This window comes from Haliotis rufescens, unplaced genomic scaffold (assembly GCF_023055435.1).
Source record: "Haliotis rufescens isolate VD_foot unplaced genomic scaffold, xgHalRufe1.0.p SCAF_104, whole genome shotgun sequence".
NCBI classification, from domain to species: Eukaryota; Metazoa; Mollusca; class Gastropoda; order Lepetellida; family Haliotidae; genus Haliotis; species Haliotis rufescens.
This window is the reverse complement of record NW_025963785.1, coordinates 8984-36883: the sequence shown is the minus strand read 5'-3', so window position 1 is coordinate 36883 and position 27900 is coordinate 8984. Positions and strand designations below refer to the sequence as shown.

The window sequence follows — 27900 nt, the reverse complement described above, 5'->3', positions numbered from 1 at the left end:
TTGGATTCGAGTCAAATATTTTGATGAACATGAAAATTCTATATCACCAAACACAATTGTGTTCACTTCAAGAGGCAAGTTTATCAAAGTAAATTGGAAAACCTGGTCCCGGGCATTGTTGATATTGCCTGCCTTGGAAGCTTATCAACATTTAGAAGAACCATCTGTTGTGACGTCGTCAGATAAGGATGGTTACAAATACAAGTTCTTTTATTATTCCTTGAACTGTCCAAGGTGTCCAGCATTGAATTATTTAGGTCAAAGGAAGACACCAAAAGTGTATTCATGAAAATAATACAAAGAACTCATGTCATATGGTTGTTTTTGTTTCTTCACAGTAACTTCTGTAACTTGAGGAAATCCAGTGACAAAACAAAACAGATCATAGCTCTCATAACTTTTATTCAAAAATATTTGTTTTCATTTATGTTGGTTTTGTCATATATATGTGTATACATAAATAACTGTAACCGGATGGAAATACAATAAAAGTAATTTCGTACCCTGATATGGAACATATTAGTTTTACATAAGCAATAGATCAGTATACTGAAAACAAAAACTACCGTATTTCCTCTATCAAAATTAAAGGCTACGGCACTCTAAACATCCAAATATACAAATAGGATTCTGGCAGGAAGCTTTATTTGGTTTTGAAAAAAAGTCAACACCTGTCTAACCCAAACAAAGCATGAATTGTTTTGGTCCTGAGAACTGTCCAATCACCTGGAAAAGACATTGTTTGCTCAATGTGACATCAAATTTAATGTGATTTCTAATGTGAACCAAAAAAATGTAATGGGGACAGTAAAATCACTAGCATACAAACTCAAGCTTATGTTTATCAAACACAACTTTTGATCACTTCCACAGTTGTATCATTCCCGTGTTTTGGGCACAAATGCAAACAGACGGACAAACATGAGTCACAAGAAATCACTTCATAGAAAGCCAGCTATGCAGAGTATCAAAAACATTGCCCGAATCATCCTTCCTTTGTCTCTCCTCCGGGTCTTTCACCTTGGGAACAACCTCTTTGGGAACAGACTCTTTCAACTCCCCATCAATTTCATCAGCAGAGGCACTACCATTCACTTTATCATCAAATGAGCTGTCCAAATATTTGGAGTCCTCCAGGTCTGATCCTTTGCCACTGCTTGGCTTACTGTCTGCTTCCACAACAACATGGCCTTCCTGGCTGTCCTTATCCTCTCCTGCTTCAATGTTGGACACAACAGCATCTTCTACAAAAGCTGACACTTCAGCAAGGTCAAAGTCTGGAGTCTCTTCAGGCTCTCCTATGCTTGAAGACACTACTGCTTGAGGATCACAGTCATTATACACAGGAGTAAAGGCCTTTTCATCCTCCATTGGAGTAACTTGACTACATTCATCTACAGGATGATCTGCAGGATCATCTTTAGGTCCCGCCTCTGCTGCAACATTGACAACCTTCACATCTACATCTCTCTCAGACACCGTCTTGTTCACGGCCACTTCTATCCCTACGACATCCACATCCTCATCCTCGTCATATGCATGACAGTCACTATTATGTTCCCTTGTCATCATCTCCTCCAAGTCATGCTGGGTCATTGTGGTGATATCTTTGACTACAACTCTTGGATCCAAATCCACCAGTTTGGGAAGGTTTGTTTTCTCAGCTTTTAGATACTCAACATAGCTAGAACAAGATGAAAGGTCAAGGACAGTTTGTTCCATATCTGGATGTTGATTGGCTGAATGGAATTTCACATGGGCACGTGTATATGCACTGTAGTTGCAATGAGCACACTTAAAAGAACGGTTTTCAAAGTGAGTCGTTATGTGGAAGCTGAAGTCCGATTGGTCAGTAGCAACAAAGGGACAGAAACCACATTTAAGAGGCGAGTCATTCAACAGGTCAGTTTTGAGATGCTTGAAAGTTCCATGCAACGGCAGGTGGAGTCTATATTGGTACAAGCTCTCGTTCCGATACGAGCAAAAGTTGCAGCAGTACATCACAGACTGACTTATTCGTCTCTCTGTAACCAAAGGAATGAGCGTGAAAAAACATACTGTTGTAAGTATGAATTGTTTGATGAGGTTGATGGATGACAAAGTAGACACAATTTATGGATAACAACTTCTTTAATACTGTAAAGGCAGCGTTTCGGTATAGATCCTCATCCTACTTGAAAACGGTATAAGGATCTATACCAAAACATCGCCCTTACAGTATTAATATGATTAAAGAAGTTGTTATCCATAAATTGTGTCTACTTTGTTTTGTAGGTATGATTTATTAACAGAAATAAAATGACCTGCAATGAAACATGAAGTTACAATAGCATTGTTTCTCTTTCACATCTTTACATTTGTTTGCAAGTACAGTCCAGCAAATGGCTATGGGATTTTCTCCCTTTCTTTTTTTTCAGCTGAAGTATTTACAGTTCTTACACAAAAAACGAAAAGTAAATCATTCAGGAGCCATGGTACAACAGTGGCAGTACTGCAATGGCAACACAGGAATTATTGGGAGTTAATTTCACTTTTATCTGAAATCTTTCAATCTTGTTCACAAAAGGCCTACTTTCTGGTGATTGTTTTGAAACTTTGACCTTTTCAAAAATTACCTTTCAGTAATTATTTTCATAATAATTGCTGGAAAGTAATTTGGGCAATATTTACTGAAGGTTTACTTTGTCAAGGTGTGAACACGGTTAGAGACACTGAATGTGATTCTGTCAACAACAATTACCTGTTGCTTGCACTTATCGTTCTCATTAGCCAAGAAAAAAGATGATCAATTCAAATTGTGACCCAACATGCATGGAAAGAAGTAAAAACAAGAACGGTAACGGACCCCACATAATGAACACATTACATGCATGATGAGAAACAAGGCAATCAGGAGTTGTCTCCCTTGCACCACACCCCGTGCCTGTGGTCCTGGAACTGGTGACAATAACTCTACATGCAAAAACGGAAGCCATCCCATGTATCTGAATGCCACAAAACACTTCATTCCACAATTGAACTGTGCTAGACTTTGGGTCTATGGTTATCAATTTTTCGTTTGTTAATAAGGACATTCATTCTTAATTCTGGACACTGTATATTTATTCACGAACATCCCGGCATGATGGCCTGTACACATGGTACAAGCATGTCTGGTACATCTATTCTAGCTCAGTAACAATATACAGTATCATTACATAGTTACATTCGCAAGGGCTGTATCACAATAACTCAAATTCAAAGTCAAAATATACATATTCTGTCAGAAGTTATAACTGAAGGTAACTAGTCACCCAGGCAGAATTGCATATGTATTGTACAAAAACTTGCATCATTCCACTTCTACATGCGTTGAATTGTTTTTTCAGTTGATACAATGGGGTACAACCCTACACATGATATAATCCAAGTAGAATTCCTGTCATGAAGTCCCAAATTATGACAAGTTTCTATTTGAAGTGTACATCAAAACTATTGACCTTGACCTCCAAGTTCAAAAAGGGCCAGTCACTTGCAACTGACAGTGTATAATATAAAGGCAGTGTATAAAGACAGTGTATAAAGGTTTTAACGTGAGTAATGAGCATATGAAAAACAAAAGAAGTATGGATGAAGCATTTTTGAATTTCAACAAATTCATTAAATTATGTTGTAAGCTGCCACCGAGTGCTTAACCTTAACAAAATAAGTTAAGATAGTTAAAGACCCAAAAGCAAAACAGGAATTAGTAACAGAGTGAGTGAGTGAGTTGGGTTTTATACCACTTTGAACAGTATTCAAGTTATATCTCAGCATGTCAGCTTGTGAGACAAAAGCCCTAAGTGTTGCAGGTCTCAGACGTTTACCACTTCGGGGAAACCCACAAGAATGGTGCTGACAAACCTAGAAACATAATCGGGGTGAACCAGGATTCAAAGCCAATATCAAAGGGTTCTGGTGTGCCCAAAGGACGCAACTCTGCACAGCGAACTGCGGCACCTGATTAGTAACAGAACAGTTAGTCAAATTTTCATGGCCATGTATTGAAAACTTGTAGGATGGTGGTGAGTGAAAAAGTGGCAAAAAGCAAAGCAGATTTGATGTTAGATGGGAAATATCAATTGTCTGAATTCTGCCTACCATGAAAATTTGACTGAATGTGTTCACTGTCTAAAACTTACATTACAAACCCTGTTCCTTTCTCTGATATTAGTCTTTCCATCTAGAAGGTGAAATTGATGACGTTGATGATGCATACCATGACTGCCTAGGACTAGAGTGCACCAGAGGAGTTAGTGGTTAAGGGGATGTTGCCTTAGTGTGAGCAGATATTACCAAAATAAGTTACTTAACGTAATGAACTCAAAATTCACAATACATATTGTTTTTTCACTTCAGCAATAACAAATTCTTGCATTAACTTGATAAATACCACAAAATGAACACAAGATAACAATGAACATGATAAAGCTTTACAATGAAATAATTTTATAAGAAACAAAATTAGTTCCTTTGCAGTACAGACTTCAGTAAGCGATGACCGAACAGCAGCATCTACTATAGGCCAACTAAAGCAAATTATTACAGCAGAAACAAAGCTGACTTTGTGAACAGGAAACCCACCATCAATAGATGCAGCTGGTATTGCCTCATCTAGCATCTCCTGCTTCACAGACATGGAAGAGACGGCAGTGGCAGAGGCCTGCGATGATGTGGCCTGGGGGGGTCTTTGGCCATCTGCCGTCTCCACCATGTGCAGCATCCAGATCTCCCGGCCAGGATGGAAGGTGCGCTGGTGCTTCTCCAGGTATTCCCTGCAAACATCGCATGTAGTCTTTGTACGAAAAACATTTGTACAAGTTGCATGTTCTTGAACAGGCACAGGGTACCACTGCTTAAATGTGGATGATGTTTTACATTTGAAATTCAGGTGACAAATGGACTTAACATGCTTAATGATATCCATTCATATTCAAATGATATGAAAATACTTAAGCTATTTTCTGATTCTTATCAAGATGGCCAACATTGGCGATATGTTGTCCAATCAACAATGATCCAGATATAATCCATATATCAAACAAATTCAGCACTAGAAATCCTGATTACCTCTCTACATGCATTTTGGATTTTGAGCAGAGCTGAAGATGGCCTCCTATCATTAAAATAAAATTGAAACTAAAATAAAACAGCGTTATCACTATCCCCTGCCTTGGGTCAAACTGGGGCACACTAAAATTTTGTTTGTTCATATGGTAGTGAATATAACTCTAAAAAAGAGTCCTGTAAAGCCTTAAGAAAAGATAGGCACTTGGGTCGTTTATGTCACCAGAAAAAAATGCTTAAATGTGAAATTAATACACATAAAACGCCCCTACTCTCAAAAAATAATTAAGGCTCCAATTCTCAAACTCGTTTTGATAAGTATCTCTTAGATTAGCTAACTTCAGTAATTTCTGAGAAAACATGACCCATTGCAGACACTATGCACTTTGTAAATTAACATGGATCAAGGGCCAAAACTGTTTGCTCAAATCTAAAAACATGTCGCAAGAGAAGTAACTCTGCAGAAAAATATTTTAGGGCACCAAGTCTAACTCAGTCTTGATCAGTATCTCTTAGATAAGCATGCAAACTTTCATTCATGTCAAATCAGTTAAGAAACCTTGTACCCATTGCACACACAATGCCATAGGGCCATAACTCAGGGAAAATATGAAGCTAAGACACCCATTTGTGAACTCTTTTGAGATTGCGATCAGTAATATCAGTGTGTAAAATATCAAATCAGTCCCAATTGAGAAGCCGACGGATAGACGGAAAGAAGGACTGACAGAAGGAGTGACGGACGAACTCCGTTCCTATATCCCCCACCCCACTTCATGTATCTCATCTGGATATGTAGTCAGTTTTGAACAAAACTGATTGAGTAATGGCCATACATAGATTTATGCATTGCACCGAGGTGGCGGCCATATATCAGATTAGAACCTCTTGAACAATCAAGATGTCATCATTGACAGGAACAAGTACGTGAAATTTCAGTGTTAACTTAGAAAATATTTATGGTGGGCCATGATTTGTTTACTGACTTTCAGTTTCAGTCAGGATATAAGAATATAACCTTGAACTCCTCATGCTCATGGGCTGAATGCCTCAATGTCATTTGTGTGGATTTGACTAAGACTTGAATTCCCTAACCATGCCTACTGTGACCATTTTTTTTTTATATCAACAAACCTAAACCCAATAATTATTGTGGAATCGTCTGGATTTATTTACCACTGAAAATGAAACATCAACCTCAACTGAATCTTATAACTACATCTAAATCTCAAGTTCAGTTCAGCCAAGCTTGCTCTAATGGAGTGATGTAATGTGAAGGATGTTGATGCCACTCACCTGTTGCTGTAGCGGAGATGGCAGTAGGCACAGAGGTACTTCTTGGGCAGGTGACATCGGCAGTGGCTCACCATGGCTGGGAGATACCAGGCTGAGAATGAACACTTGGTGCAGTAGAACTTGTTTTTGCCAGTACTTAATTTTTTGCTTGCATACAAGTCATGTATCTTGGGGATTTCAGACAAGTTTCCAGTTTCTATGATCTCCCCATCCATCGTACAGGTGTTACCTTGACGAGTGTCCACCCAGAGGAAGTCCTTGTCTTGATGTGCTTTAGCGTGGTGTTGCTTCATTTGATCCACACAAACTGTGTGAGAGATGTCACACCAATAGCAGGCAATGTCCTTGGTCACAGCTTTACTGTCTCGATCCAGGCCAGTTTTCATGTACTTCTTCTTCAAAGACTTTGTGGGTGACATTGGCATCTTCATCGATCTCTTTATACCTTTGAATTTGAATTCCGCTGATGGTTTACCTTCTTTTAATTTTGCAGCACTGACAGGTTTTCTGGGAACAGCTGCTGTTTCACTATCTGGAGGAACACCAAGATTTACAAGAAGAGCATTTTTTCTGGACTCTTCCAAGAATCGGTTAATCTTTTGCTCTTTTTTCTCATGTTTTCGATACTGAAAGTTGTCTGAATGTTGAAGGCTGCGTACATGCTTGCGAAGTTCATCAGTGGAAGCATAAGGCTGGCTACAAGAACTGCAAGTGTATGGCCGATATTCAAGATGGCGATTGAGGTGACACCTCATCTTGCTGCCAGCGTTGTTCTTGAGGCCACAGATTCTACAGATGTACCTCCATGGTTGGGGAGAAATGATGCAGAGTTTGCTGGAATGGTGCATAGCTTTATGGTGGTCCTTCAGTGCTTGAATTCCAGGTGCTTTGAAGGTACAGTATCCACAATACAACATCTGGGATTCAGTAAATGTTCCTCTCTTAACAGAGGACTTTTTGATCACATGTTCATGTGTCGACACAGTGATATCTGGGTCTGAGCTGGCAGTAGACTTCTCACCTCCAGCAGAGCGGGAAGCTTCTCCACTTCCGGGGGCATGGTTTTCTCGAGTATGCTTGATGATATTTTCTGCAGTGTTTGTTTCAAAGTTACAATAGGCACAGGCATAATGTTTGACAGTTTCACCTGGGCTGGAGGATGGAGGGGGATCTGGCATTGGTTCTTCGGGCTCTTCTTTCACAATGGTTGTTGTGTCCTTGGTGTCTTTAAGCAGAGCTTGTCCTCCATGCTCAACTTCAATATGTTGATTTAGTAGCACCTTACTGTAACTTTTGTATCCACAGTATTCACATTGTAGTTCTCTGTATCTCTCATGAATTCTCAAAACATGACGATAAACATTAGATCTGTGTAAAGATGTAAATCTACACTTTTCACACACATACTTCTTGAAGCTACCCTCCTCTATGCAGACAACCTTTATCTCAGTTGTAACATCCACCATGCGAGAAGTTGTCTTGAGCTTCTTTGGAGTAATTGCTGAATCTAGTTGAGATGATTCAGCAGGTTCTAAAGATTTCCTTTTCTTTCCAAACATTGCAACCACCATCTGCTTCTTATCAGCTTCTGTTGGTTTTTGATCCACTTCATCTTGGTACTCTGTCATAGACTTGTTTGGAGTAATGGCAGGATCTGGAACATCTTCTTCGTAGTATGTGGGTGGCATCCTTCCTGAGGTATGTGATCCAGTTCCACTGGCCACTTCATGCAAAACCTCTTGTATTCTGTGATCCATATCTACTTCTAGGATTCTAGCTTGAGGCGAGACTCTTGGATGAGCTTCTTTCATGTGGGAGACAACAATGTACTTCTCTGCTCCCTGTACATGGCAATGAGTGCAGCCATATAACCCAATCTTCAAATGCTTCATAAGTATGTGTCGATGGATAGCATACTTTCTTGGGAACTTCCATTTGCAAAGGTTACACTTGTAACTGTCATTCTTTTTACAAAACAGAGGCATCAGCTTGTTGTGGAGTTTGTCCTTACCAAGGCAATATGCCTGTGGACCAAAGGATTTTGCAGGTGATGGAGAAAAGAGAGGCTTTACATCAACTGACTCTGGTTCTGATTTAACAACATTGTATGTGTTGAGAAATTCCTTCACTTTGCCCTCCATGTTGATGTTCAGTGGCTCAAACTTGATCAGTTGGTTCTTATGTTGCTCTAGGATGTGGTCAATGATGACATGCTTCTCAACCCCTTCAAAGTTACAATGTCCACACTTGAGGAGAGATACCTTCAGATGGTTCACAACTATGTGACGATGAATGGCATATTTTCTTGCAAATTCAACACTGCACAAGTTGCATTTGTTTTTTCCTCCAGTACATGTGTATAAACACAAAAGTTTCTCATCCAAGTATGAGGTTCCTAGAGGACCAGACATTTTGTTTGTACTATGAATGTCCTTACCAGGACTGCCAGAGTGAAGAGATAGATGTTGGTTGTCTATAAAAGTCACATTGTCTCCAGAAGGTGAAGGACTTGATGTTGCAGCAGCAACAACTTTCTTCTGATGTGCCAAGAAGTCTGCAACTTTCTTTGGAATATCATTATGCACTTCCTTCACTACATTCTCTTGTTCTGGATGGTTGGTTCTGATATGACGACCAATCTTGTACTTTTGCAGACCTTTGTGGGAACAGTATGGGCACTTCACAAGAAAGATATTGAGATGACGTAGAAGATGAATATGCATGAAGAACTTCTTTGGTTTCACCGAATTACAAATGAGGCATTGCTGTCTGTCTCCAAAGTTCTTGTAAAGACATGCTATTTGTTCATCCAAATCACCAGACCCAATGATGCAACTTTCATCTTTCTCTGGGGCTGAAAACTGCCTCTTGTGTTTTTTCACAGCAACATGTGGTTCTGGTTTCACCCCAGCCGCATGGACAGCATCTCCAGAGCCTGTTTGCCAACCTGGCCATGTGCATTTACCCATTGCTGTAATTTCTGGATGATCTTTTGTGAGGTGGAGAACAAGGTTCCGTCTGAAGTAGGTTGTAAAATATGGGCATTTAGGACATTTAACAGCTTGAGTAAACACTTGTCTGTCAGGCACAAGAAGGACTTCATTATTAAGAGTGGTTGGTAAACCAAAGAACATTTTCCCGCTTGGACAAATCTGCTCCACTGCAGTACCCTTGTTTCTTATTACCAACATAACACTGGAATGGTTTGTCTTCATATGGTCAATAAAAGCTGATCGGTACCCAGAGGCATAGTAGCAATTGCAGCATCTGGCCGGTGAACTGAGTTGGTCACCAGCCACAGCTTCTGGGATGACATACACCTGTTCAATCACATCAACAGGACTTGGTTTTACTTCAGGTGCAGGTTTGACCGATGTGTCTTCATCTTCAGGTTGTGGATGATCAACACCAGTTTCCACATCCTCCTCATCTACATCATCATCATCAGAGTCCTCCACCATAGACATGCCAAGGATTCCTCCTTTCGTAGTGTTGTGAAGTTGAACATGAACTTCAAACTGTCCTCTATTGTTCGTGGCAAATGAACAAGTTTCACACTGAAACTTATCAATGCCATGACTGCTAGATGATGTCACTGCAACTGGAGCTTCAGTCACTGATGTCTCAGAGAAAGAATTGTCAGTTCCACTACAATCAATGGTCACTATTTTTCGCACAAGAACCAATGGTTTCCCTTGATGTTTGTCCCTGATATGAGTGTAGACAATCTCTCTTGCAGTTGAGGACAGACTGCAGTATCTACACCTCAAGAAATCCAATGTGATTTTTCCAAGATTAGCATGTTTTTTTACATGAGATTTCAAATCTGCTGCTTTGGGGACAAGATACCTGCAAAAAGGGCACTTAAACTTCTTTGACATGTTTTCCTGACAGGAGTCACTTGATGAGGAGCTGTGTTTGGGAGGGGAAACCCATGCCACTTTCTGTGCGACAGATTGTTTGTCTGCATCAGTTGAAGACTGTGCTGCTGCTTTAACAACCTTGTGTTCTCTCTGGTAGTGAATCTGCAGATGAAGTTTGTGTCTTGTCTGATAGTTGCAGTGCTCACATTCAAGAACTCTGCTTTCTACAATCCTCTCCACAACAGAAAACATATCTTCCTCATTTCCTTCATTAAAATGAAGTTCATCTCTCATCCGGATATGTCTCAACATGACATAACGCTGATTTGTGTCAAAATCACACCTTTTACAACAATACATCCAATATTTGATCAAACCAGGATGACAATTAATATGCAGTCTGAATTTTTGTGAACTATCAAATCCTTGTGGGCAATACAGGCATCTAAATCTGTGTCTTTTGATGACAGGTAAACCATGACACTTCATATGACTTTCAAGTCGTTTCTGATCTCGAGCTACAAATGTACAATGACTACATTTTGGAGCATTTATCTGTTTCTCTGGAGGTGAACCATCACTTGGAGTCTTTGTAGCAGCTGCAGGAGCATTGGATGATATTTTTCCATATTCACTGTCAGTCACAGTATTTTCTACTTTCACTTTTGTGGCATCAGATTGTGTAGTAGTCTCATTGTGTTTGAGGGTAGTGTAGGTGGCTGAACTTGGGGTTGGAGAAAGTTGCTTTTTCTCAGGAACTGCAGCTAGTGAAGCACCTGGTATTGCTGTTGGTTTTTCTGGTAGAAGTGCAGAATCACATTTGTACTGAGCCTTAACCCGCTTATAGTTGTTGATCTTTCTGTCTTTGCAAATTATTTGTTTAGCAACAGACACCATCTTGGCCTTTCCAGGATGGTATTCTGAGATGTGCTTCAGGATCATCCTCCTGTCTGTTCCCTTACAAGCACAGTGTGGACAGTTCACAACATGGATAAAATTCTCATCAAAATGACTCACAAGTTCCTTGACATGAGAAAATGTTTCATTACATTCCTTGCAAATATACAAAGTTATATCATGGTGTAGGATTTGCATATGATTGAGCAAATCTGAAAGAAGGTTGGTGCCAAATTTACATCTCTGCATTCCACACAGATACAAAGGAGCAATTTTGCTGTAATTGTGAGCATGGTTGGTGATGTGCCTTAACAAGCTCTCTTCAGTATGTGCAAGCCAGCCACAATAGTAGCAAGGGAAAGCTTTCTCTCCAGCGTGACCCATGAACAGATGGTCTCGGAACTCAACGGAATTGAGGCAACTGAAATTACAGTTCAATCCACACACATAGAAATTTGGATTACGCATGTGCTTCATCTGAGCTGGGGTAATCCCTGGTACTGATGGTGGTTTTGGTGGGGTTGTTTTGGAAGCAGGTTGAGTTGATGCTGTTGGTGGTGATGACACAATAACCGAAGTAGGGAATGCAGCAGTTCCAGTCAAGAGTTGTCCAAGCTTGGACTGCTGTGGTTTTTTGGGGGGCACAGATTCAACATCAACATCAGCTGTTTGTTCTGAAGGTTTACACACATTCTTATCAACATCTTCAGAAATGTTTTCTTTGGTATTGTGAACAGATATCCGTCCATCTTTAAACACATCAATAACCAATCCACTTGTGTCATCAACGGATTTGTCTGTTGTTTCAGGTGATGGTGCATGTGTCTTGGGTGTAACAATCTCAGAGTCATTACCATCCTTATCTTCAGGTTTAGAAAATTCATCTCCATCTAGAGAAAATGATGCAACAATTTTCAAACCCATGTCTCCAAAATCAGTGCTGCTAGTTTCATCAACCTTCTCTTCAGAATTAATATTACTGTCCCTAGGCTCAGGTTTTTGAACACCTTCATCATCTTTATGACACACCTCATCAGTGATTGTCGTTTCTGAGGTCACATCTTCATGACAACTTACTTCTTGTTGTTTTTGTCTTTCATCATCTTCAAGATCAGCAGCATTTAAGCTACATTCATCTTTATCAAGATTTGTTTTGCCCTCAAGAGTCTCATTATCCACAGACTTCTGTTTGTCTTCTTGATCACTGCCTGACCCTTTCTGCATGTCATTGTCTTTTGAAGCTGTTTCTGTAAATGCATCTCCAGGCACTTCCTTCTCAACTTCCTGGGATTCACCTCCTATATCATGTCCCTCATTGTCTCTGACAGCACCTAAAGGTGGACAATCTCCTGAAACTTCCTTCTCAATGGAATGATTTTCCCCATCTCCTGAAACTTCCTTCTGATGATTGTCCTCCCCATCTCCTGAAACTTCCTTCTGATGATTGTCTTCACCATCTCCTGAAACTTCCTTCTGATGATTGTCCTCCCCATCTCCTGAAACTTCCTTCTGATGATTGTCCTCACCATCTCCTGAAACTTCCTTCTGATGATTGTCCTCCCCATCTCCTGAAACTTCCTTCTGATGATTGTCCTCACCATCTCCTGAAACTTCCTTCTGATGATTGTCCTCCCCATCTCCTGAAACTTCCTTCTCCATGGAACAGATCTCACCATCTCCTGAAACTTCCTTCTCAACTGAACCGTCCTCACCATCACCTGTAACGTTCTTATCATTGCTCTCACCATTTCCTGAAGCTTTCTTCTCAATTGAATGGATCTCACAATCTCTTGAAACTTCTTTCTTATCACTGTCCACACTATCAGCCGACATTTCCTTTTGAACATGTTCCTCACCATCAGCTGAAATTTCCTTCTTATCACTGTTCTCAACATCTAACATTTCTTTAATATCATTTTCCTCGAATCGATCTGACACTTCCTTGTGATCATCATCCTCAGCAGCTGATGACACTTCATTGCAAACATTTACCACCCCTTCATCTGACACTTCCTTCTCATCAATGTCTTTAGGAGAAGCTGACACAACCTGCCCAATATCACCTTTCACAAATATCCCAAATTCATGTCTCTCATTATCCTTGTTACCACACTCAGGGACATCCTTATCTGATCTTCCTTGTACCTCTTCAGATTTCTTAATCCTACCAGGATCATCACTTGTAAGTGACTCTGATCTCATATTGTCATCAGAAGCATGAGTATGAGGAACATGACTGACAATGTCAGTGAGGGTATGGCCTGAAGAATCATCTTCTGGCACTTCCTTTTTCTCATCATCCTTAGAAACAAGACATGCTGTTTCCTTCCCTTGACTGTCTGATGTATCATTTGATGTCACATCAGTATCTGACACTTCTGGTAGCTCATGATCTGAAGCATGTCCTTGATCTTTGGTAACCATTGGTACCATAAATTCATCTTTGGCTTCATTCTCAGAAACATCAGTACCGATGCCATGATCTTTACTGACTTTCAGTTCCTCTCGGTTTTCATTGATTTCTTCTAATGTCCCATGCTCTATTTTATCATTGTCTGACTCATGTTTGGAATCATCTGGTGATTTCTCTTCAAGTTCTTCTGAACTTGCTCTCTTTTCACCTTCTGGACAAATAATAGAACCAACATCTTCTTGTGCTTCCTTGATACCACCAGTAATATCCCCTAAATCCTCAAAAGACATGGTTCTGTCTTTGCTGGTACTACTTTCACGTCTCTTCGGTTTTAAGGAATTATTTTCACTCGCACACAATGTCGGTTTGCTTGGTAGCTTGGTCAACTTAGAAGGTTCAGAGCTATCTGATCCTGAAGAAGTTCTGGAGAGAGTGCCAACAGATCCCACTGAATCCACAGAAAGTTTACGTTTTAAAGACAACTCCCTTCCAGAAACAAGTGCAAAGAAGACACAAGAGTTAGTTTTTTTGGCCTCAAGCATTAGATTCTTTGCTCGACTAAGAGCCTTCAACATACAGTTCAGTTTCTTTCCCTTGTGCATTGTAGAAAGATGTTTTCCAACTTCTTTTCTTGAAGCAAAAGCTTCTTTGCAGTACAGGCACTGATAAGGTTTCTGGATAAGGTGGCACATCAGGTGCTCCTCAAAGTGATGACCCTTTCCAGTAAAGTCACATTCATTGCAAGTGAACTGATCTTCATTGCATGTGACAACAATCTGTTTGTGGGGTTCATTACTATCATGACTTTCATTAGAAAGGGTTTTGGTAAGATTAGGTATCTTTGAATCCGTTTCTACAACCAGTGCCTTCCTTTCAAGACCTTGACTTCCAGATCCATCTTTCATAGGTTCCTTGTCCTCGCTGTTCTCATCTGCTAGCTTTCCATCTGACACATCCTGACACTGAGAATTGGATTCCCCAAGAGTCACAGGTCCTTGAGAACTTCCAGGATCTTTAACATCTCTTCCCTCTACTTTTGAAAGTAGAATCTCAGACTGGCCTTCACCATCATCCTTAACAAAGAGCTTGCACTTGACGTCACTGATTGTCAGATCACTCACATTTGAACTGGCAGTATACTGTTCAACAGGTTCATCAAGAGTAGGTGTTGGGCAATCCAGAACTGAATAGTTTTCATCCACTGTTGGCGTAGCACAATCTCTGGATTCTGAACCTGCAATAGTGCCAGCAGGTAGTCCTGGGTTTTGATCTACATCGTTTGTATTCTGTCCACCATTTGTTTGACTCTTATAGGTTTTGGATGTAACTGGTTCATCTTTTGTTGGGGTAGGAACATCCAGATCTGAACTTGATTGTCGAATGCAATCCATTTTCTTACCACTTTTTCATTCCTCAGCAACCAAACTCTGCAAAAAAAGAAAAATACACATAAACCTCTTCCCTATTTAGTAATAACTGATTCATTTTAACTTAAGTTTTATAGCAAGAAAAGTTTGCTAGTTACCATGGTTACAATAAAATATTAATAGTATTGATTTTATGGCAACCTAAAATGACAGTATCAGAGTATATTCTTGCAACCAAAAAGGCAGTTGGGAATATCAGGTTGTTATGATATTGCCAAGGAAGCTCTAACAGTATTTGGGTAGAAAAAAGGAAGATCTGAATATAGAAACCACAGATCTTTCCGAATTTTCATCTGAATTCACTGAGACAGGTAATATGCCAACAAAAATAGTACTTCCAAATAGGTTATCTTTCAAAGCAGTACATGTTGTATGTCTAATTAGTTAAAATACTGGGCTAGACACAACTTCATGTTCAGTCCAATCACCACCAACACTTTCATGACAACAGCATGACCCAATAGAATGTTGTCTAATCACTGGTTAGAGATATTTAACATGCTTACAGTACACATCAAGCAGCAGTTCATCAATTCCAGATCCTATAGTCATGGCATTATGGAGATACCTCATACAACAAGCTTATAAAACATGTGTGAGTGAGTGAGTTGGGTTTAACGCCGCTTTTTTAACATTATTCGAGTTATATCACGGTGTGTCAGCTTAATGTGGGAGGAAAGCCCGAAGTGATGCAGGTCTAACACGTTTACCACTTCGGTGAAACCCACGGGCACGGGTATGGTGCTGACAAACCTAGAAACATAATTGGGGCGAACCTGGATTCGAACCCACAATCATAGGTTTCTGGCGTGCCCAAAGGACGCAATTCTGCACAGCGAATTGCGGCGCCTTAGACGACTCTTGCCCTCTTATAAAACATGACAAAACTTATCTCACTAAACAAACTTTAGGAAAAGATAGGTCAGACAGGTTCCACCGTAGGTGAAAGTCATGCTCACCTTTTCGTGAGCACCTGATATCATCACTTTTAGATTGTGATTCATAAACTCATGACGTACAATTGTACAATCAACTCTAATTTTAGCAGAGATTTCTTGTGAATATCGAAAGGGTATTGTTGCTTACCTGCTGAATAGTGTTGTATTGCATTCTGGAAGATGTGTATATTTAATACTAATTACAAAAATTCAAAAATCATGATGCCATTGATTTTAATATTTTTGCTTTTTGTCCCATCATGCCCACATGATCGTGCCATTCTAAAATTACCTCGTATGTTTTCAGACAAATAATTTATCTTCAGTAGGTGCATGGGACTAGCACATAGTTCAATATTCTGTGTGGGGGCAATATTATCCTAACCCATAACATTTCAAAACACAATGTTTTGTCATTTGTCAGTTCTTATGTTTTCACAAGCATCAACAGAGAAACATCGACAGATATGACAGCCATTATTATTATTAGGACATTACCAAGGCAATGACAGTCACCCATTTGTGTTTATTTCCATAGGTATCGGTCAGATCGAGTGGTCAGACTCGCTGACTTGGTTGATGTCATTGTATCCTAATTGCATAGATCAATGCTCATGACATCAATCACAGGACTGTCTGGCCCAGACTCAATTAATACAGACTGCAATCATACAGCAGAATATTGCTGAGTGTGGCATGACAACAAACAATAAATAAAATATATAAAGTTCACAATATTAACATGAACAGGACAACCTGGCATTGGAGGAATAAGTGAAACCCAGTGATCAAAAACGTGCAAAAGAATAGTTCCTAAATAAAACAAAAAAGCACATTTCCTTGTTTTAACTTAGCATGCTTATTACATGAATGATATGAGTCTACCTAAATTTTGCAAAGTAAACAAATAAAATAATCCTTAAATGATGCAGTGTTTTATTGAAAAAAGATCTTTATGTCAGTTGTTTTTTTCCTGCCCCTGCCTTTTGACATTTTAATTAAATCTGTCAATAGGTTGGTCTGGCATGAGAAAATCAATTCACCTCACCTACTCAAAATCCTCAGTGCTATTACTTTCTCAACGGAAATACATAATAATTAGACCAAAATGACATTTTGAATAGAATTATGAGGAATATCTCAAAACAAAACATTGCAGTAATGTCATAATGTCATACCCAAGAAACACTCTCTGACATACATATCTGTTACAATGAATCTCACAGAGAGTTAATGAATACTGATTTTTTTATCTATCTATCTTAAACATATAAGTCAATTAATAAAAAACATATCAGTTAGCATAACAACTCCACAAACTACTCATCTAATTACTAACACAATAAACTGTAGATGATTCAAAGCCAGTGACACCACTCAGTGTAATCATGCAACACAAGCCCGCCAAATCTCATTAGCCAATCATGTACCATAAGCCCCGCCCATTCTCATCAGCCAATCACAGAAAACAAGCCCCGCCCACTCTTATCAGCCAATCATGCAACACAAGCCTGTCCACTCTCATTAGCCAATCATGCAACACCAGACCTACCCACTCTCATCAGCCAATCATACAACACAAGCCCTTCTACTCTCATTAACAAATCACGCAACAATAGTCCCGCCCGCTCTTATCATACAATCATGCAACACAAGCCCGTCCACTCTCATTAACAAATCAGGCAACAAAAGCCCCGCCCACTCTTATCATACAATCATGCAACACAACCCCGTCCACTCTCATTAACAAATCACGCAACAAAAGCCCCGCCCACTCTTATCATACAATCATGCAACACAAGCCTGTCCACTCTCATTAGCCAATCATGCAACACAAGCCCGTCCACTCTCTTTAGCCAATCATGCAACACAAGCCCATCCGCTCTCATTAACAAATCACGCAACAAAAGCCCCGCCCATTCTTATCATACAATCATGCAACACAAGCCCACCCACTCTCATTAGCCAATCATGCAACACCAGCCCCGCCTACTCTCATCAGCCAATCATGCAACACCAGCCCGTCCACTCTCATTAGCCAATCATGCAACACAAGCCCGTCCACTCTCATTAGCCAATCATGCAACACCAGCCCGTCCATTCTTATCAGCCAATCATGCAACATAAGCCCCGCCCACACACATCAGCCAATCATGTCCCAGTAGTCTGGTAGTGGACACAGGCTGGGTTTTATTAATTTGTTTTTTTGAAACATAAACACACAGTTGTTTGGTTAGTCACCTTGCATATAATCTGTGACATGTTCTTAGCCATAAACTAACATGTCTCTCACAATTCCAATGCAGCAAAAATAACCCCAACAGCTACAGGAACAATATCAAAAAGTACAACACAAACTGAAACTAACAGTTAAAAAACAATTGTATCAAGACATAATTCATGGCTTGAGGAAAGATCTCCATTCCATCACCACATTCTCTCTCTGCTATACTGCACAGGTATCAAGGATGTTAATGGCTGGTCCTGACAAACATGTATCTTCCTACAGAGCCTTGGCTCAATCAATATGCCTGCTTCTATGTCCGCTCCTCAGTGCAACTGCAACCACAGTTTAAAGAATGCCAGTCACTGGTACATTGTTTGCTGCCAGAAGATTGCCATTTCACATCACAGCAGCACCACCCTCTCCATATATGTTACCTTCCGAACGTACACATGAATTGAAAAGGCTGTTTGAGTTTTACATCACATCGCTGCCGAGCAGGAAATGTTCGGAACTCTGAATATTTGTACCACAAGCACATTTCCCAAGGCAAGCACTGACTATGTGTCTGCTTGCTTTAGAAAACATAGCACAAGACTGTGAGACTTGGGTGTCTTATAGGCAATGTTTTTCAACATGTTGAGAGCAGCAGATCTAGCACTAATACTACAGTCCCAAGCAAAATTCAGTCTTGTGGATGCAGCCATAGAACATGTAGAACAAGTAGAAACTTTAAGTTTTTCCTATATACATGTCATCATAGGCAGAATAGGGACAAGTGATCAAATAGACTTAGATTTTAGACTGCTTAATGACATATGTTGCCCATATTTGAAGAGATATGTTGCCCATTCTCCCTCAGGGTAAAAAACATTATCTTATCATGCTTATCTCATTATCTTTAATTATTGAAATACAAAAAGAATATACATTAGATTTAAATAGCTCTTCATATCAAGATACTCCCTGATGAAAATTGCTCAACCATGTGCTCTTTTGAAGAGGATGGTTTTGAGTGTTGACCAGAAGCTGCTGATTATTGATTACAAGAATGTCTAACAATGGAACTCTCTACCATAGCTTTCTCAGAAAATGTGCACTGACATTGTTCTCCTGTAATCTTAATGATCAGCTACATGCCTACAAATTCCACGTAAGTCTCCTCTTTTTACGTACAACAGCAGGACATGATACCAGTGACCTTTGTGATCCAGTCCTCTCAACACAGTATCTATACAGTCAAACCCAATTGTCTAAAATATGGTTGTGTTGAATCCTCAGTTGTGTCCAACATACAGTCCAGTCCCAGTAAACTCTTACTATATTTATCACAATATTTATCTGGATGTGTCAAGCTGGATGTGTCAAATTCTTGTTGTCTCAAAATCAATTTATAGTCCTTAGAGTCATCTTTTAGAAAAATAACATCTTACTATTTCTTAGCCAAGTTAGATTTTGTATTTCCTTGTTAAATGGCCTAATCATAATATGTGAACCATCAAAGACTGATAACCTATGCATTGCTATGCAGGACGGTTGGTCAAGTCAGATGTGTTGAACCTTGAGCCATGTCCCCCAATGCAATCTCAGCACTAAGGCAACCATTCTTTAACACTCAGTTTTCATCTTATGCCAGTTGTAGTAGTAAGTGAGTGAGTATGGTTTTACACCGCTTTTAGCAATATTTCAGCAATATCACGGCGGGTGACACCAGAAATGGGCTTCACACATTGTACCCATGTCGGGAATCGAACCCGGATCTTCGGCGTGACGAGCGAATGCTTTAACCACTAGGCTACCCGACCGCCCCTCCAGTTGTAGTACAAAGAACACTTTGTGGAACGGGGCCTAGTCCCAAAGGGTCCAAGACACCGGGGTCTATCTATAAAGGTTGAGTCGCTGATGTCCCAAGCAACATTTACTCTCTCAGTTAATTACATGTACTTGTTTACTCTTTTACAGAAAAAACAGACGATGCTTTACTTTGTACTTATCAGTGATAGTGAACTTCAAACACACCAAACCTAAATAACTGAAACTGGAAGTCAGATAGTAAGCCAGTCTACTTTAAAGTCAATATATCTAACATGAATTGTGAAACTATTTCAAACATGAAACAATTAATATATCAACAAGCCAACCTAAACCATACATTCTGTTTGTAGATCACCATATATTAACTCGTAACAGGAAATCATCTGATTGTACAGTATTATCAGTTTTCAGGGTTTGATTGGAAAATAACTCCACACCACATTGGACAATGCTGGACATCACAATTCCTATAAATTTATTCTTTACAAAGAGAAATGCACCCAAGTGGATTATGTTGTCAATTTGCTAAAGGTTGTGATAGTTCTTGCTTCTTGCTTAGAAATGTATGATCTTGTTTATGTTATTCAATGTGTTAAAAATGAATGAAATTCAGAATATATTCACTATATATGATCATGAACTAGTTTATGTACTATGGAATAAATAACCTGTCCAATTATAGAAGTTTGCATCTTAAAGTCAGTAATTTCTCCCAACAGCAGACAGGATCAAACTGGCTCTGGCTCAGATTGTGTTTCCAGTTCAAAAAGCAGCCTCAATCAGTCCATTTGTCTAAACATGCATCATCTCTAACTGATCAAATTTATAACATGACCTATCATGATCAAAGTTGTAACATAGTGGTCTTAGGCAGAGCAAGTCACCGAGAAGAGTTGTGGCCCTTAGACATGCCAGGCTCTGCTGATCATGGGTTTGAAGGCCAGATGAACTCCATTTAATATCCTTGGTCTGTCAGCACCACACCTACTCCTCTATATCTCCAGGGTTCACATTTCGGTTAACCTCCACTAACCCATGGACCCATCCCCGTAGTTCTCGCAATCTCAAATTACCCGCCCTTAATTTCCATTTGCCAATTTGATTGGCTACACTACTAAGTCTAGCATACCAATCTGAATGCGAGTTACAAACCTCAATGTTGGGTTGTCCAGACCCATTGATTATGATCAAGATTGCCAGAAATTCAACGATTAAAAACTGACTGACATGTAAAAGAAAGCCCTAAAAAGACTTGCGATGGAAGAGATGTCTCCATGTCCATTAAAACTGTTGGTGACTTAGGTTTTTAGGTAATTCAAGTTACCTCCCTTACTGTTTCCCTTATGTTAAAGTTTGATTGGTTGGCAAAATGTTATAAAAATAAGGGGGGGGGGGGGGATTTGTGATCGCAAGAACTAAAGAAAGAGATCCAGGGTAAGAGTGGGTTTAACAAAATTCTGGCCCTGAAGATATAGAGCACCATGACTGTGATCGGGGGATTCACTTCGTGACAGTCATCTACACATCCTGTGTCACAGTTGGCTTTATTTCACAGTACAAGCTGACACACTATGACATCTCAAACTACTGTTCAACATGTTCCAATAAAATTCAAATCAATCACTAAGTTAAGACCTGGCCTGGGCCCAGTTACAGAAAGTGATTGTAGCACTACAACCGTCGAAAGTCTATGTTAAAAGTATGTGAGTTACGATCACCTCAGAGTTACGATGGCTATGTGGAACGGGGCCCAGGGCTTCAGGAATGTGGTCAAAAAATAGGCGAGTAGGTTATTGTACAATGATGTATAGGTAACCGCATGTGCCCACAACATTAGTGTCTACAAGCCTCAACTTGCCTTTCAGTGTCTGTGTTCTTAGAATTTAGTCTTAACATATCGACTAATAACCTTGATAAGCTGAGCCTATTAACAGTGATTATCCAAAAGAAATATAACTTGATCTGGACTTTGGACATTTGGCAAAGATTGCAAACTGTTCTTCTGTTCAATGTTCTGTGCCCTGACTTTACGTAATGTTGATCAAAATTGGCACTAGTCCTATAGTCCTTGCCAAACTGCCCAATAGTTAAGGTACCATAAGGACCAGTAGAAATTTGCCATTTTTAAGGGTTTTGCTTATATGTTATCATTAAAAGGACTAGTGCACTAAAACTATTAGTTTCTATTACTGTGGTGACTGAAGTGTTAATATGTAATATTACAATTGTAATAAAAACAAAATCCAAAATATCCATAACCCACATTGATACAACATTGATGTATCAGTATATGAACATTTTCTATCAATCATAAGCCAAGTATTTGAAGATGCCTCTGACTGGGACAGAACAAAGAAACTAAGCTAGGTGGCTATTTTTTGAAGTCCAAAGTTGTTCAGATCTTACTTTCTTTCATGGTATACTTCACAGACTAGTACAATGACATCTCCAGCAACAGACATTATGCACACACAGCCTCTACCACATTAAAGATGCAAGATCAGACCTTATGTTTTGCCCATGACCTGTGTGGGTTTGGTTTTGGCATATGGTACAGCATGTGCTGGGCTAGACACAATGAGAACAATCCAACTAGTCCACAAATAGTTCAGACTACTTCATCAGTCCTGCCCTTCCGGGTGTTCAGTAGCCCACGTTTAACTCTGAGCCTTTATAATGTTCAAAGAGTAATACACTCCACACACTCAATTCATTAATGATAACTATGAGTCGTATGTCATGATTCATGATACAATACCCAGTCCACTTAATTTGGATCTTTCATCGACATCAACATGATCAATGAGCACATACAAAGTATTTTTTAAATTCTTCATACCTTCATGGTCGTCTCTGAGTTGCGAAACCATAAAACAGTACGTAAACTTGTTTGTTTCTTATTATTTTCTCTTACAGAATAGTTGACTTGACTTTGATGGGTATTAGTCAGTTGTCCTTTACCTTTATGAGTGAGTCTATGGACTCTATTCTCAGTCATGACTTGGTTTTCTGGCCAAAATGGTGTATAAGCAGTATTGGGATTCGTACAGCATCATGGCTTCTGTATCAAGATATGTATCGTATCATGTGACACATGTATCGCAAAATCCCTAACTACGAATGCAAAGAATATGTATCTTATCATTGTACAGTGATCAACGACATTGTGCGGAAATCTGATTGGTTGAAAAACATGATTAAATGGTATTAGAACTATAGAAGCCCAGAAATAACTACTGTACTCACCATGCTTACTGTGCATGAATACGTTTCTTAAAAATATCTTTTTGTCAGCTCAATCCCAAATTTGAAAAAAATGACATTCGGCTTGGTGAAATGGGATTGTTGATCAAATATTTCAGTTTGATAAATATTTATCAGAAAAACTTAGATTTAAATGGTTTTTTCCACATCCTGCTAACCAAGTGCGTTCAGCTTTCACAGGAGCAGGTTCCAACGTAATAACATGTCATCACAATACAAGGTCTAGCAGTTCCAAAATGGTGTAATGTCAGTCTCATGATTGTAAGAATTCACATAGAGAGACAGAGTGCTTCCGGAAATTATTGATGACTGAATGTACTTCAATATTTTTACATTTGAAACCTCCAGATAACGTTGTCAGTTCCAAAAGCAATTTCCCCCGACATCAAATATTCAATAAAACCCGCAAATCTGAACACATGTAATGTTTATCTGCTTATTGAATGCACACAGCCGTCAACTTCCCAATGGGCCCTACAATCAAGATGTCACTGTTGCAGTCACCTCCATGCAGTGATATTTTGTAATCTGATCTTACCCCCTTAATTCTACATGTGAACATCAGAATAAAAGTATAAATGTCTACATCAGATCCCTCTAAACAAGCCTATATCAAAGGTTGACTAAAAAAGAACTTGATGGACAGATCAAGTTGACTGACAAGAAATATAAATATGAAGACAGGATAGTGTAAGTGAATATTGTAACATGCCACAGTAAACGATATTTCAACTCACTATTGTGTCCTGTAAACAATCAGAATTGTGTCTGTAAAACCAGTGAATTCCGAGCAATGATCTACGTCATCAGGGACAAAGACAGCTGAATCCCAGGACAGAATACATTGTCCATATTTTCACCAGCTCATTCAAGAACAATGGTGGTCTGTTATGGTTGTTGGTTGGTTAGTTTGTTCTTTAACGTCACACTCAGCAATATTCCAGCTATATGACAGCGGTCTATAAATAGTCGAGTCTGCACCAGACAATCCAGTGATTGACATCATGGTCTGTTATGGACCAGAATCTCCACAAGGGTGAAACATACCAATAACAAGTAGCACTGAACAACACAAACTGTGATATGTACTGCATACCTGCTGTATCATTGCAAATAATCATGATCAAATTGATCTACACAGCGTTAGAAATTGGCACTGGTCCTGTAGTCCTTACCAAACTGCCCAATAGTAAAGGTATCCTAAGGACTAGTAGATATTGGCCCATTTTAAGGGTTTTGCTATATGTTATCATTGTAAGGACTAGTGGACAAAAACTGTTAGTTTCTAACACTGCTACACTTAACAATAATAGCATGCATGAGCTTGAAAAGAGATGAAGCGATGAATACCGAACCACATTCATCAGAAATATCTGCTGAAAGCAGAGTCCATGAAATGGCTCCCAATGGAGAGCTCCATGTTTGTTGTAAGACCCAAATAAAGTGGGCTTTGCTGGTTGTCCTTGGTTATTATGTGTCCTTGGGCTTATGCTCACGATATCAACCACAGGTTTAATTGGTCAAGGCCCATCACCGCCATGTATATAACAGCCATGATGATCCTCACATCAGGTTGTGTCAGTGCCTAGATGCAAAGATTTACTCACCCACTCACTCACTCAAAAAGTGGAGTTGCAGACAAAATGAAAGCTAGAGGCGGTAGTATAACACTTCCTGCAGACCTCTTATGAACACGAGTAACCAACAACATTATATTTTGGTAAGTGCCAATTTTATTTGAAACATCTGATTTGTTCAGCTACAGATTTTGATCATTCAACTGAAACAAACTTGACAAAACTATAATTATGTATCACGTATATAGCAAAACTTATCCATCAAGCAGGGCATATGTGCAAAACATTTAACAAGTTGCACATATATTATTTTCTTATTGAAAGTCATAACCATTTTTTGTCATCGAATGGTATTGATTTCTGATGTTCAGTTTCATAACAACCAGTAATTAATGTTAACTGAAAAAGAGCACGAACTCATTGTGGATATACCTATAGTAAGTATACAAGTTCTCGATGACCTTGACCTAAGAAACAGAACTCAATATATATTACCAAACTGGAAATTCTACCTTCATACACATTTGAGCATATATAACAAGTAAATTAGTGTCCTAACAATATATCATAATTGTACATCATTTCTGATGTTCAGTTTCATAACAACCAGTAATTAATGTTAACTGAAAATGAGCATGAACTCATTGTGGATATACCTATAGTAAGTATACAAGTTCTCGATGACCTTGACCTAAGATACAGAACTCAATATATATTACCAAACTGGAAATTCTACCTTCATACACATTTGAGCATATATAACAAGTAAATAAATGTCCTAGCAATATATCATAATTGTTCACTAGATGTACATATAGAATTAGAATGGTATGTGCCTAAACTGTATAGGCAAGTATGAGCATGTCCTCCTCAGATGAAGTAATGTAATCACTCCTCTTGGCAACTTCCACACTTGCCAACTGTTGGAGAAATTCTTATATGACACCAACATGCACTTACTATTTTCAAAAACAAGTGTAATTAAAACACCACGACTTAGCATACAAAATTTTCAATTTCATTCCGCATTTATTTTCTGAGATTAAAATTAAATTGGCCTGAATAACACAAGCTAAATAATCCTATATAACTTCAGTTAAATACCACAAGAGCAGACGATAAATAACCGACCTGACACTGTCCAAACCACGCCACGAGTCAGCAAAGACAACGCTGAACGTCTAGTCTCTAGTTACTCGCAGCGAACAACCATTGCGCGTATTTATATCTAAAGCCAAGTCATCGACTGAAATCACATGGCCCTCGACTAGCGATAGCAGGGCCCAGTACATGCCGCCATATTGCCTACAAGCTGAGGAACACGATCGGGCACTGGCCAACTCTGAACAAAGCTGTAATGATCGCATACAAAGAAAATAAACATTGGAAATAATATGTACTGCAGTGTTCACCATGCTGGCACATAATTATCGCTACAAAACGCAACGAAATCTACCTACCGAGAGTGACAATCTGTTAGTCCTGCTTAGCTCCATCTCACTGTGTGCCCCATGTCTGCTTTTCGCTGACTGACTGTGGGCCTCGTGCTATTTCCGGTAGATCTGCAGTGCTGACGAGCGATCGCACGAGTGTCTCTGGCTCGTTCAATCGGACTATCGCCGAGGCTATGGATCAGACATCTCCTCGGCGAAACCTTTGTGTTGCTGGCTGGCTTTGATGACTGGGGCTTTCTGGTTTTGATCCAGAATACCATCGGCGTTCTGACTGACGCCGTGCAGCTCGTTATAATGGCACGGCCATTGATGATCAAGGTCTTTGAAACAAAATTGGAACAACGGTTGATGGTACTATTGGTAATGATAAATAATATTCAAGCATCGTACAATTTGCCGGTTTGGCTTCAATACTAATTCCATCCTCGACTATCCTGTTTTTTTAAAAGATTGATCACCGAATGTTGTGCAAATTTGTAGTTCAGTATAGGCCTTTATAACCCATTTTCGTTGTAGTTTTTGGCCTTTTCGGAAACATGTCATTGAGGCTGCCAACCCTTTTTTGTACTCAGGAATTCGGTCTATTTGGAGGGTATTCGGGACTCCACGTACAGTGACAAGGGACGCAAATAAAATCGCATTTGGTTCGCAGAGTCAACATTTTTAAAAAGAATGGTCGTAAAAATGTCCTAAGGCCCAATTAAGACATTTGTCTTTGTCAGTGATTTTAATTCTAATCGTACACTTTTCTCATTTTCTTAAGATTTGTTTTAAGATTGTATTCGGGATTAAGGAGTGAGCAATGAGACTCAGAGTGAAATAGGATCGTATCTGGGATTCAGCGCGGGACGGGGGTTAAAAAATTGGCATTCTCAAACATATGTTCAGACATAGAACTGACTTCAGACAGGCCTACACTCAATGTTAGAACATTAGGTAGAACGTATGACCAAAATTGATATGGCTAGTTATTTATAGATCCATATGCGCAGTGACATTAAGACCTCTGTGTGTAGACTTACGTACTCAAATCCTCAAATCCTCCCAAGTCTACGTATTGTAAGGAATAGGGAAGACTTTTGTAGGCGATATATATAAGTTATATGAGTAAGCACGAAAGCGGCTGTTCAGAAAATTTACTTCAGATTTTCCTTATGCAGCATCAAAGTTTCTCCAACGTTAACAATAGTGCTCACACTCATTCTGTTTTACAATCCGTCCAACCAACCAACACCATTTAAAGAGATTACTTATGCCCCAAATGGTTTAATTTAACCTCGAAAAGAGAAGAAATTTGATAATGGTCAACGGATAGTAGGAGAGGAGCGATCGACCGAACCGAACGGTTTTGGCGGGTACTTGACGCCATTGATTGGCTTGGACCACGAAGTTGTTCTAAACATTCACCAATCCGGAAGATAATATGTGTTTTAAATAGCTATGATGATAAAGTTTTATTTACAATAATAAATTTGAGGACTATTTTCATCCATATGTTTTATCCTGTCGATGGCTGTGTGGGTTAGATCGCTGATTTTGTGTGCTGGCGATTAGGTACCTCACTCTGAGAGTGTGGGTTCGAATCCCAGATGGGACTCAACCCGAGAAAGTACTAGAATTTGTACTTTGCTAAGAACGTTTTATCCC

The 27900-nt window shown here is 39.4% G+C and overlaps 1 protein-coding gene across 2 annotated transcripts; it reads right to left on the bottom strand.

Moving 5' to 3' along the window:
- Nucleotides 1-385: 385 nt before the first annotated feature.
- On the bottom strand, nt 386-26484 carry LOC124131628. 2 transcript variants are annotated; one of them, XM_046495022.2, is made up of 5 exons: nt 26260-26484; nt 6382-14981; nt 4603-4793; nt 4161-4201; nt 1673-2024 (listed from the first exon to the last, which is right to left on the bottom strand). In XM_046495022.2, the coding sequence occupies exons 2-5, from the start codon at nt 14943-14945 to the stop codon at nt 2013-2015; spliced, it is 8808 nt and encodes a 2935-aa protein (XP_046350978.2). In that variant the 5' UTR covers nt 14946-14981; nt 26260-26484; the 3' UTR covers nt 1673-2012. The 2 variants fall into 2 exon arrangements, with proteins under 2 accessions (XP_046350977.2, XP_046350978.2); XM_046495021.2 differs by lacking the exon at nt 4161-4201 and having other exon boundaries at nt 386-2024; nt 26260-26476.
- Nucleotides 26485-27900: the final 1416 nt, after the last annotated feature.

What these genes read in the sequence shown, in the direction of transcription:
- LOC124131628 (XM_046495021.2), bottom strand. Translation starts at nt 14,945, where the DNA reads ATGGATTGCATTCGACAATCAAGTTCAGATCTGGATGTTCCTACCCCA. An exon ending in CATCTCCGCTACAGCAACAG is followed by an intron (nt 4,794 to 6,381) that starts GTGAGTGGCATC and finishes CGATGTTTGCAG; the next exon opens with GGAATACCTGGAGAAGCACC. An exon ending in ACCAGCTGCATCTATTGATG is followed by an intron (nt 2,025 to 4,602) that starts GTGGGTTTCCTG and finishes CTTTGGTTACAG; the next exon opens with AGAGACGAATAAGTCAGTCT.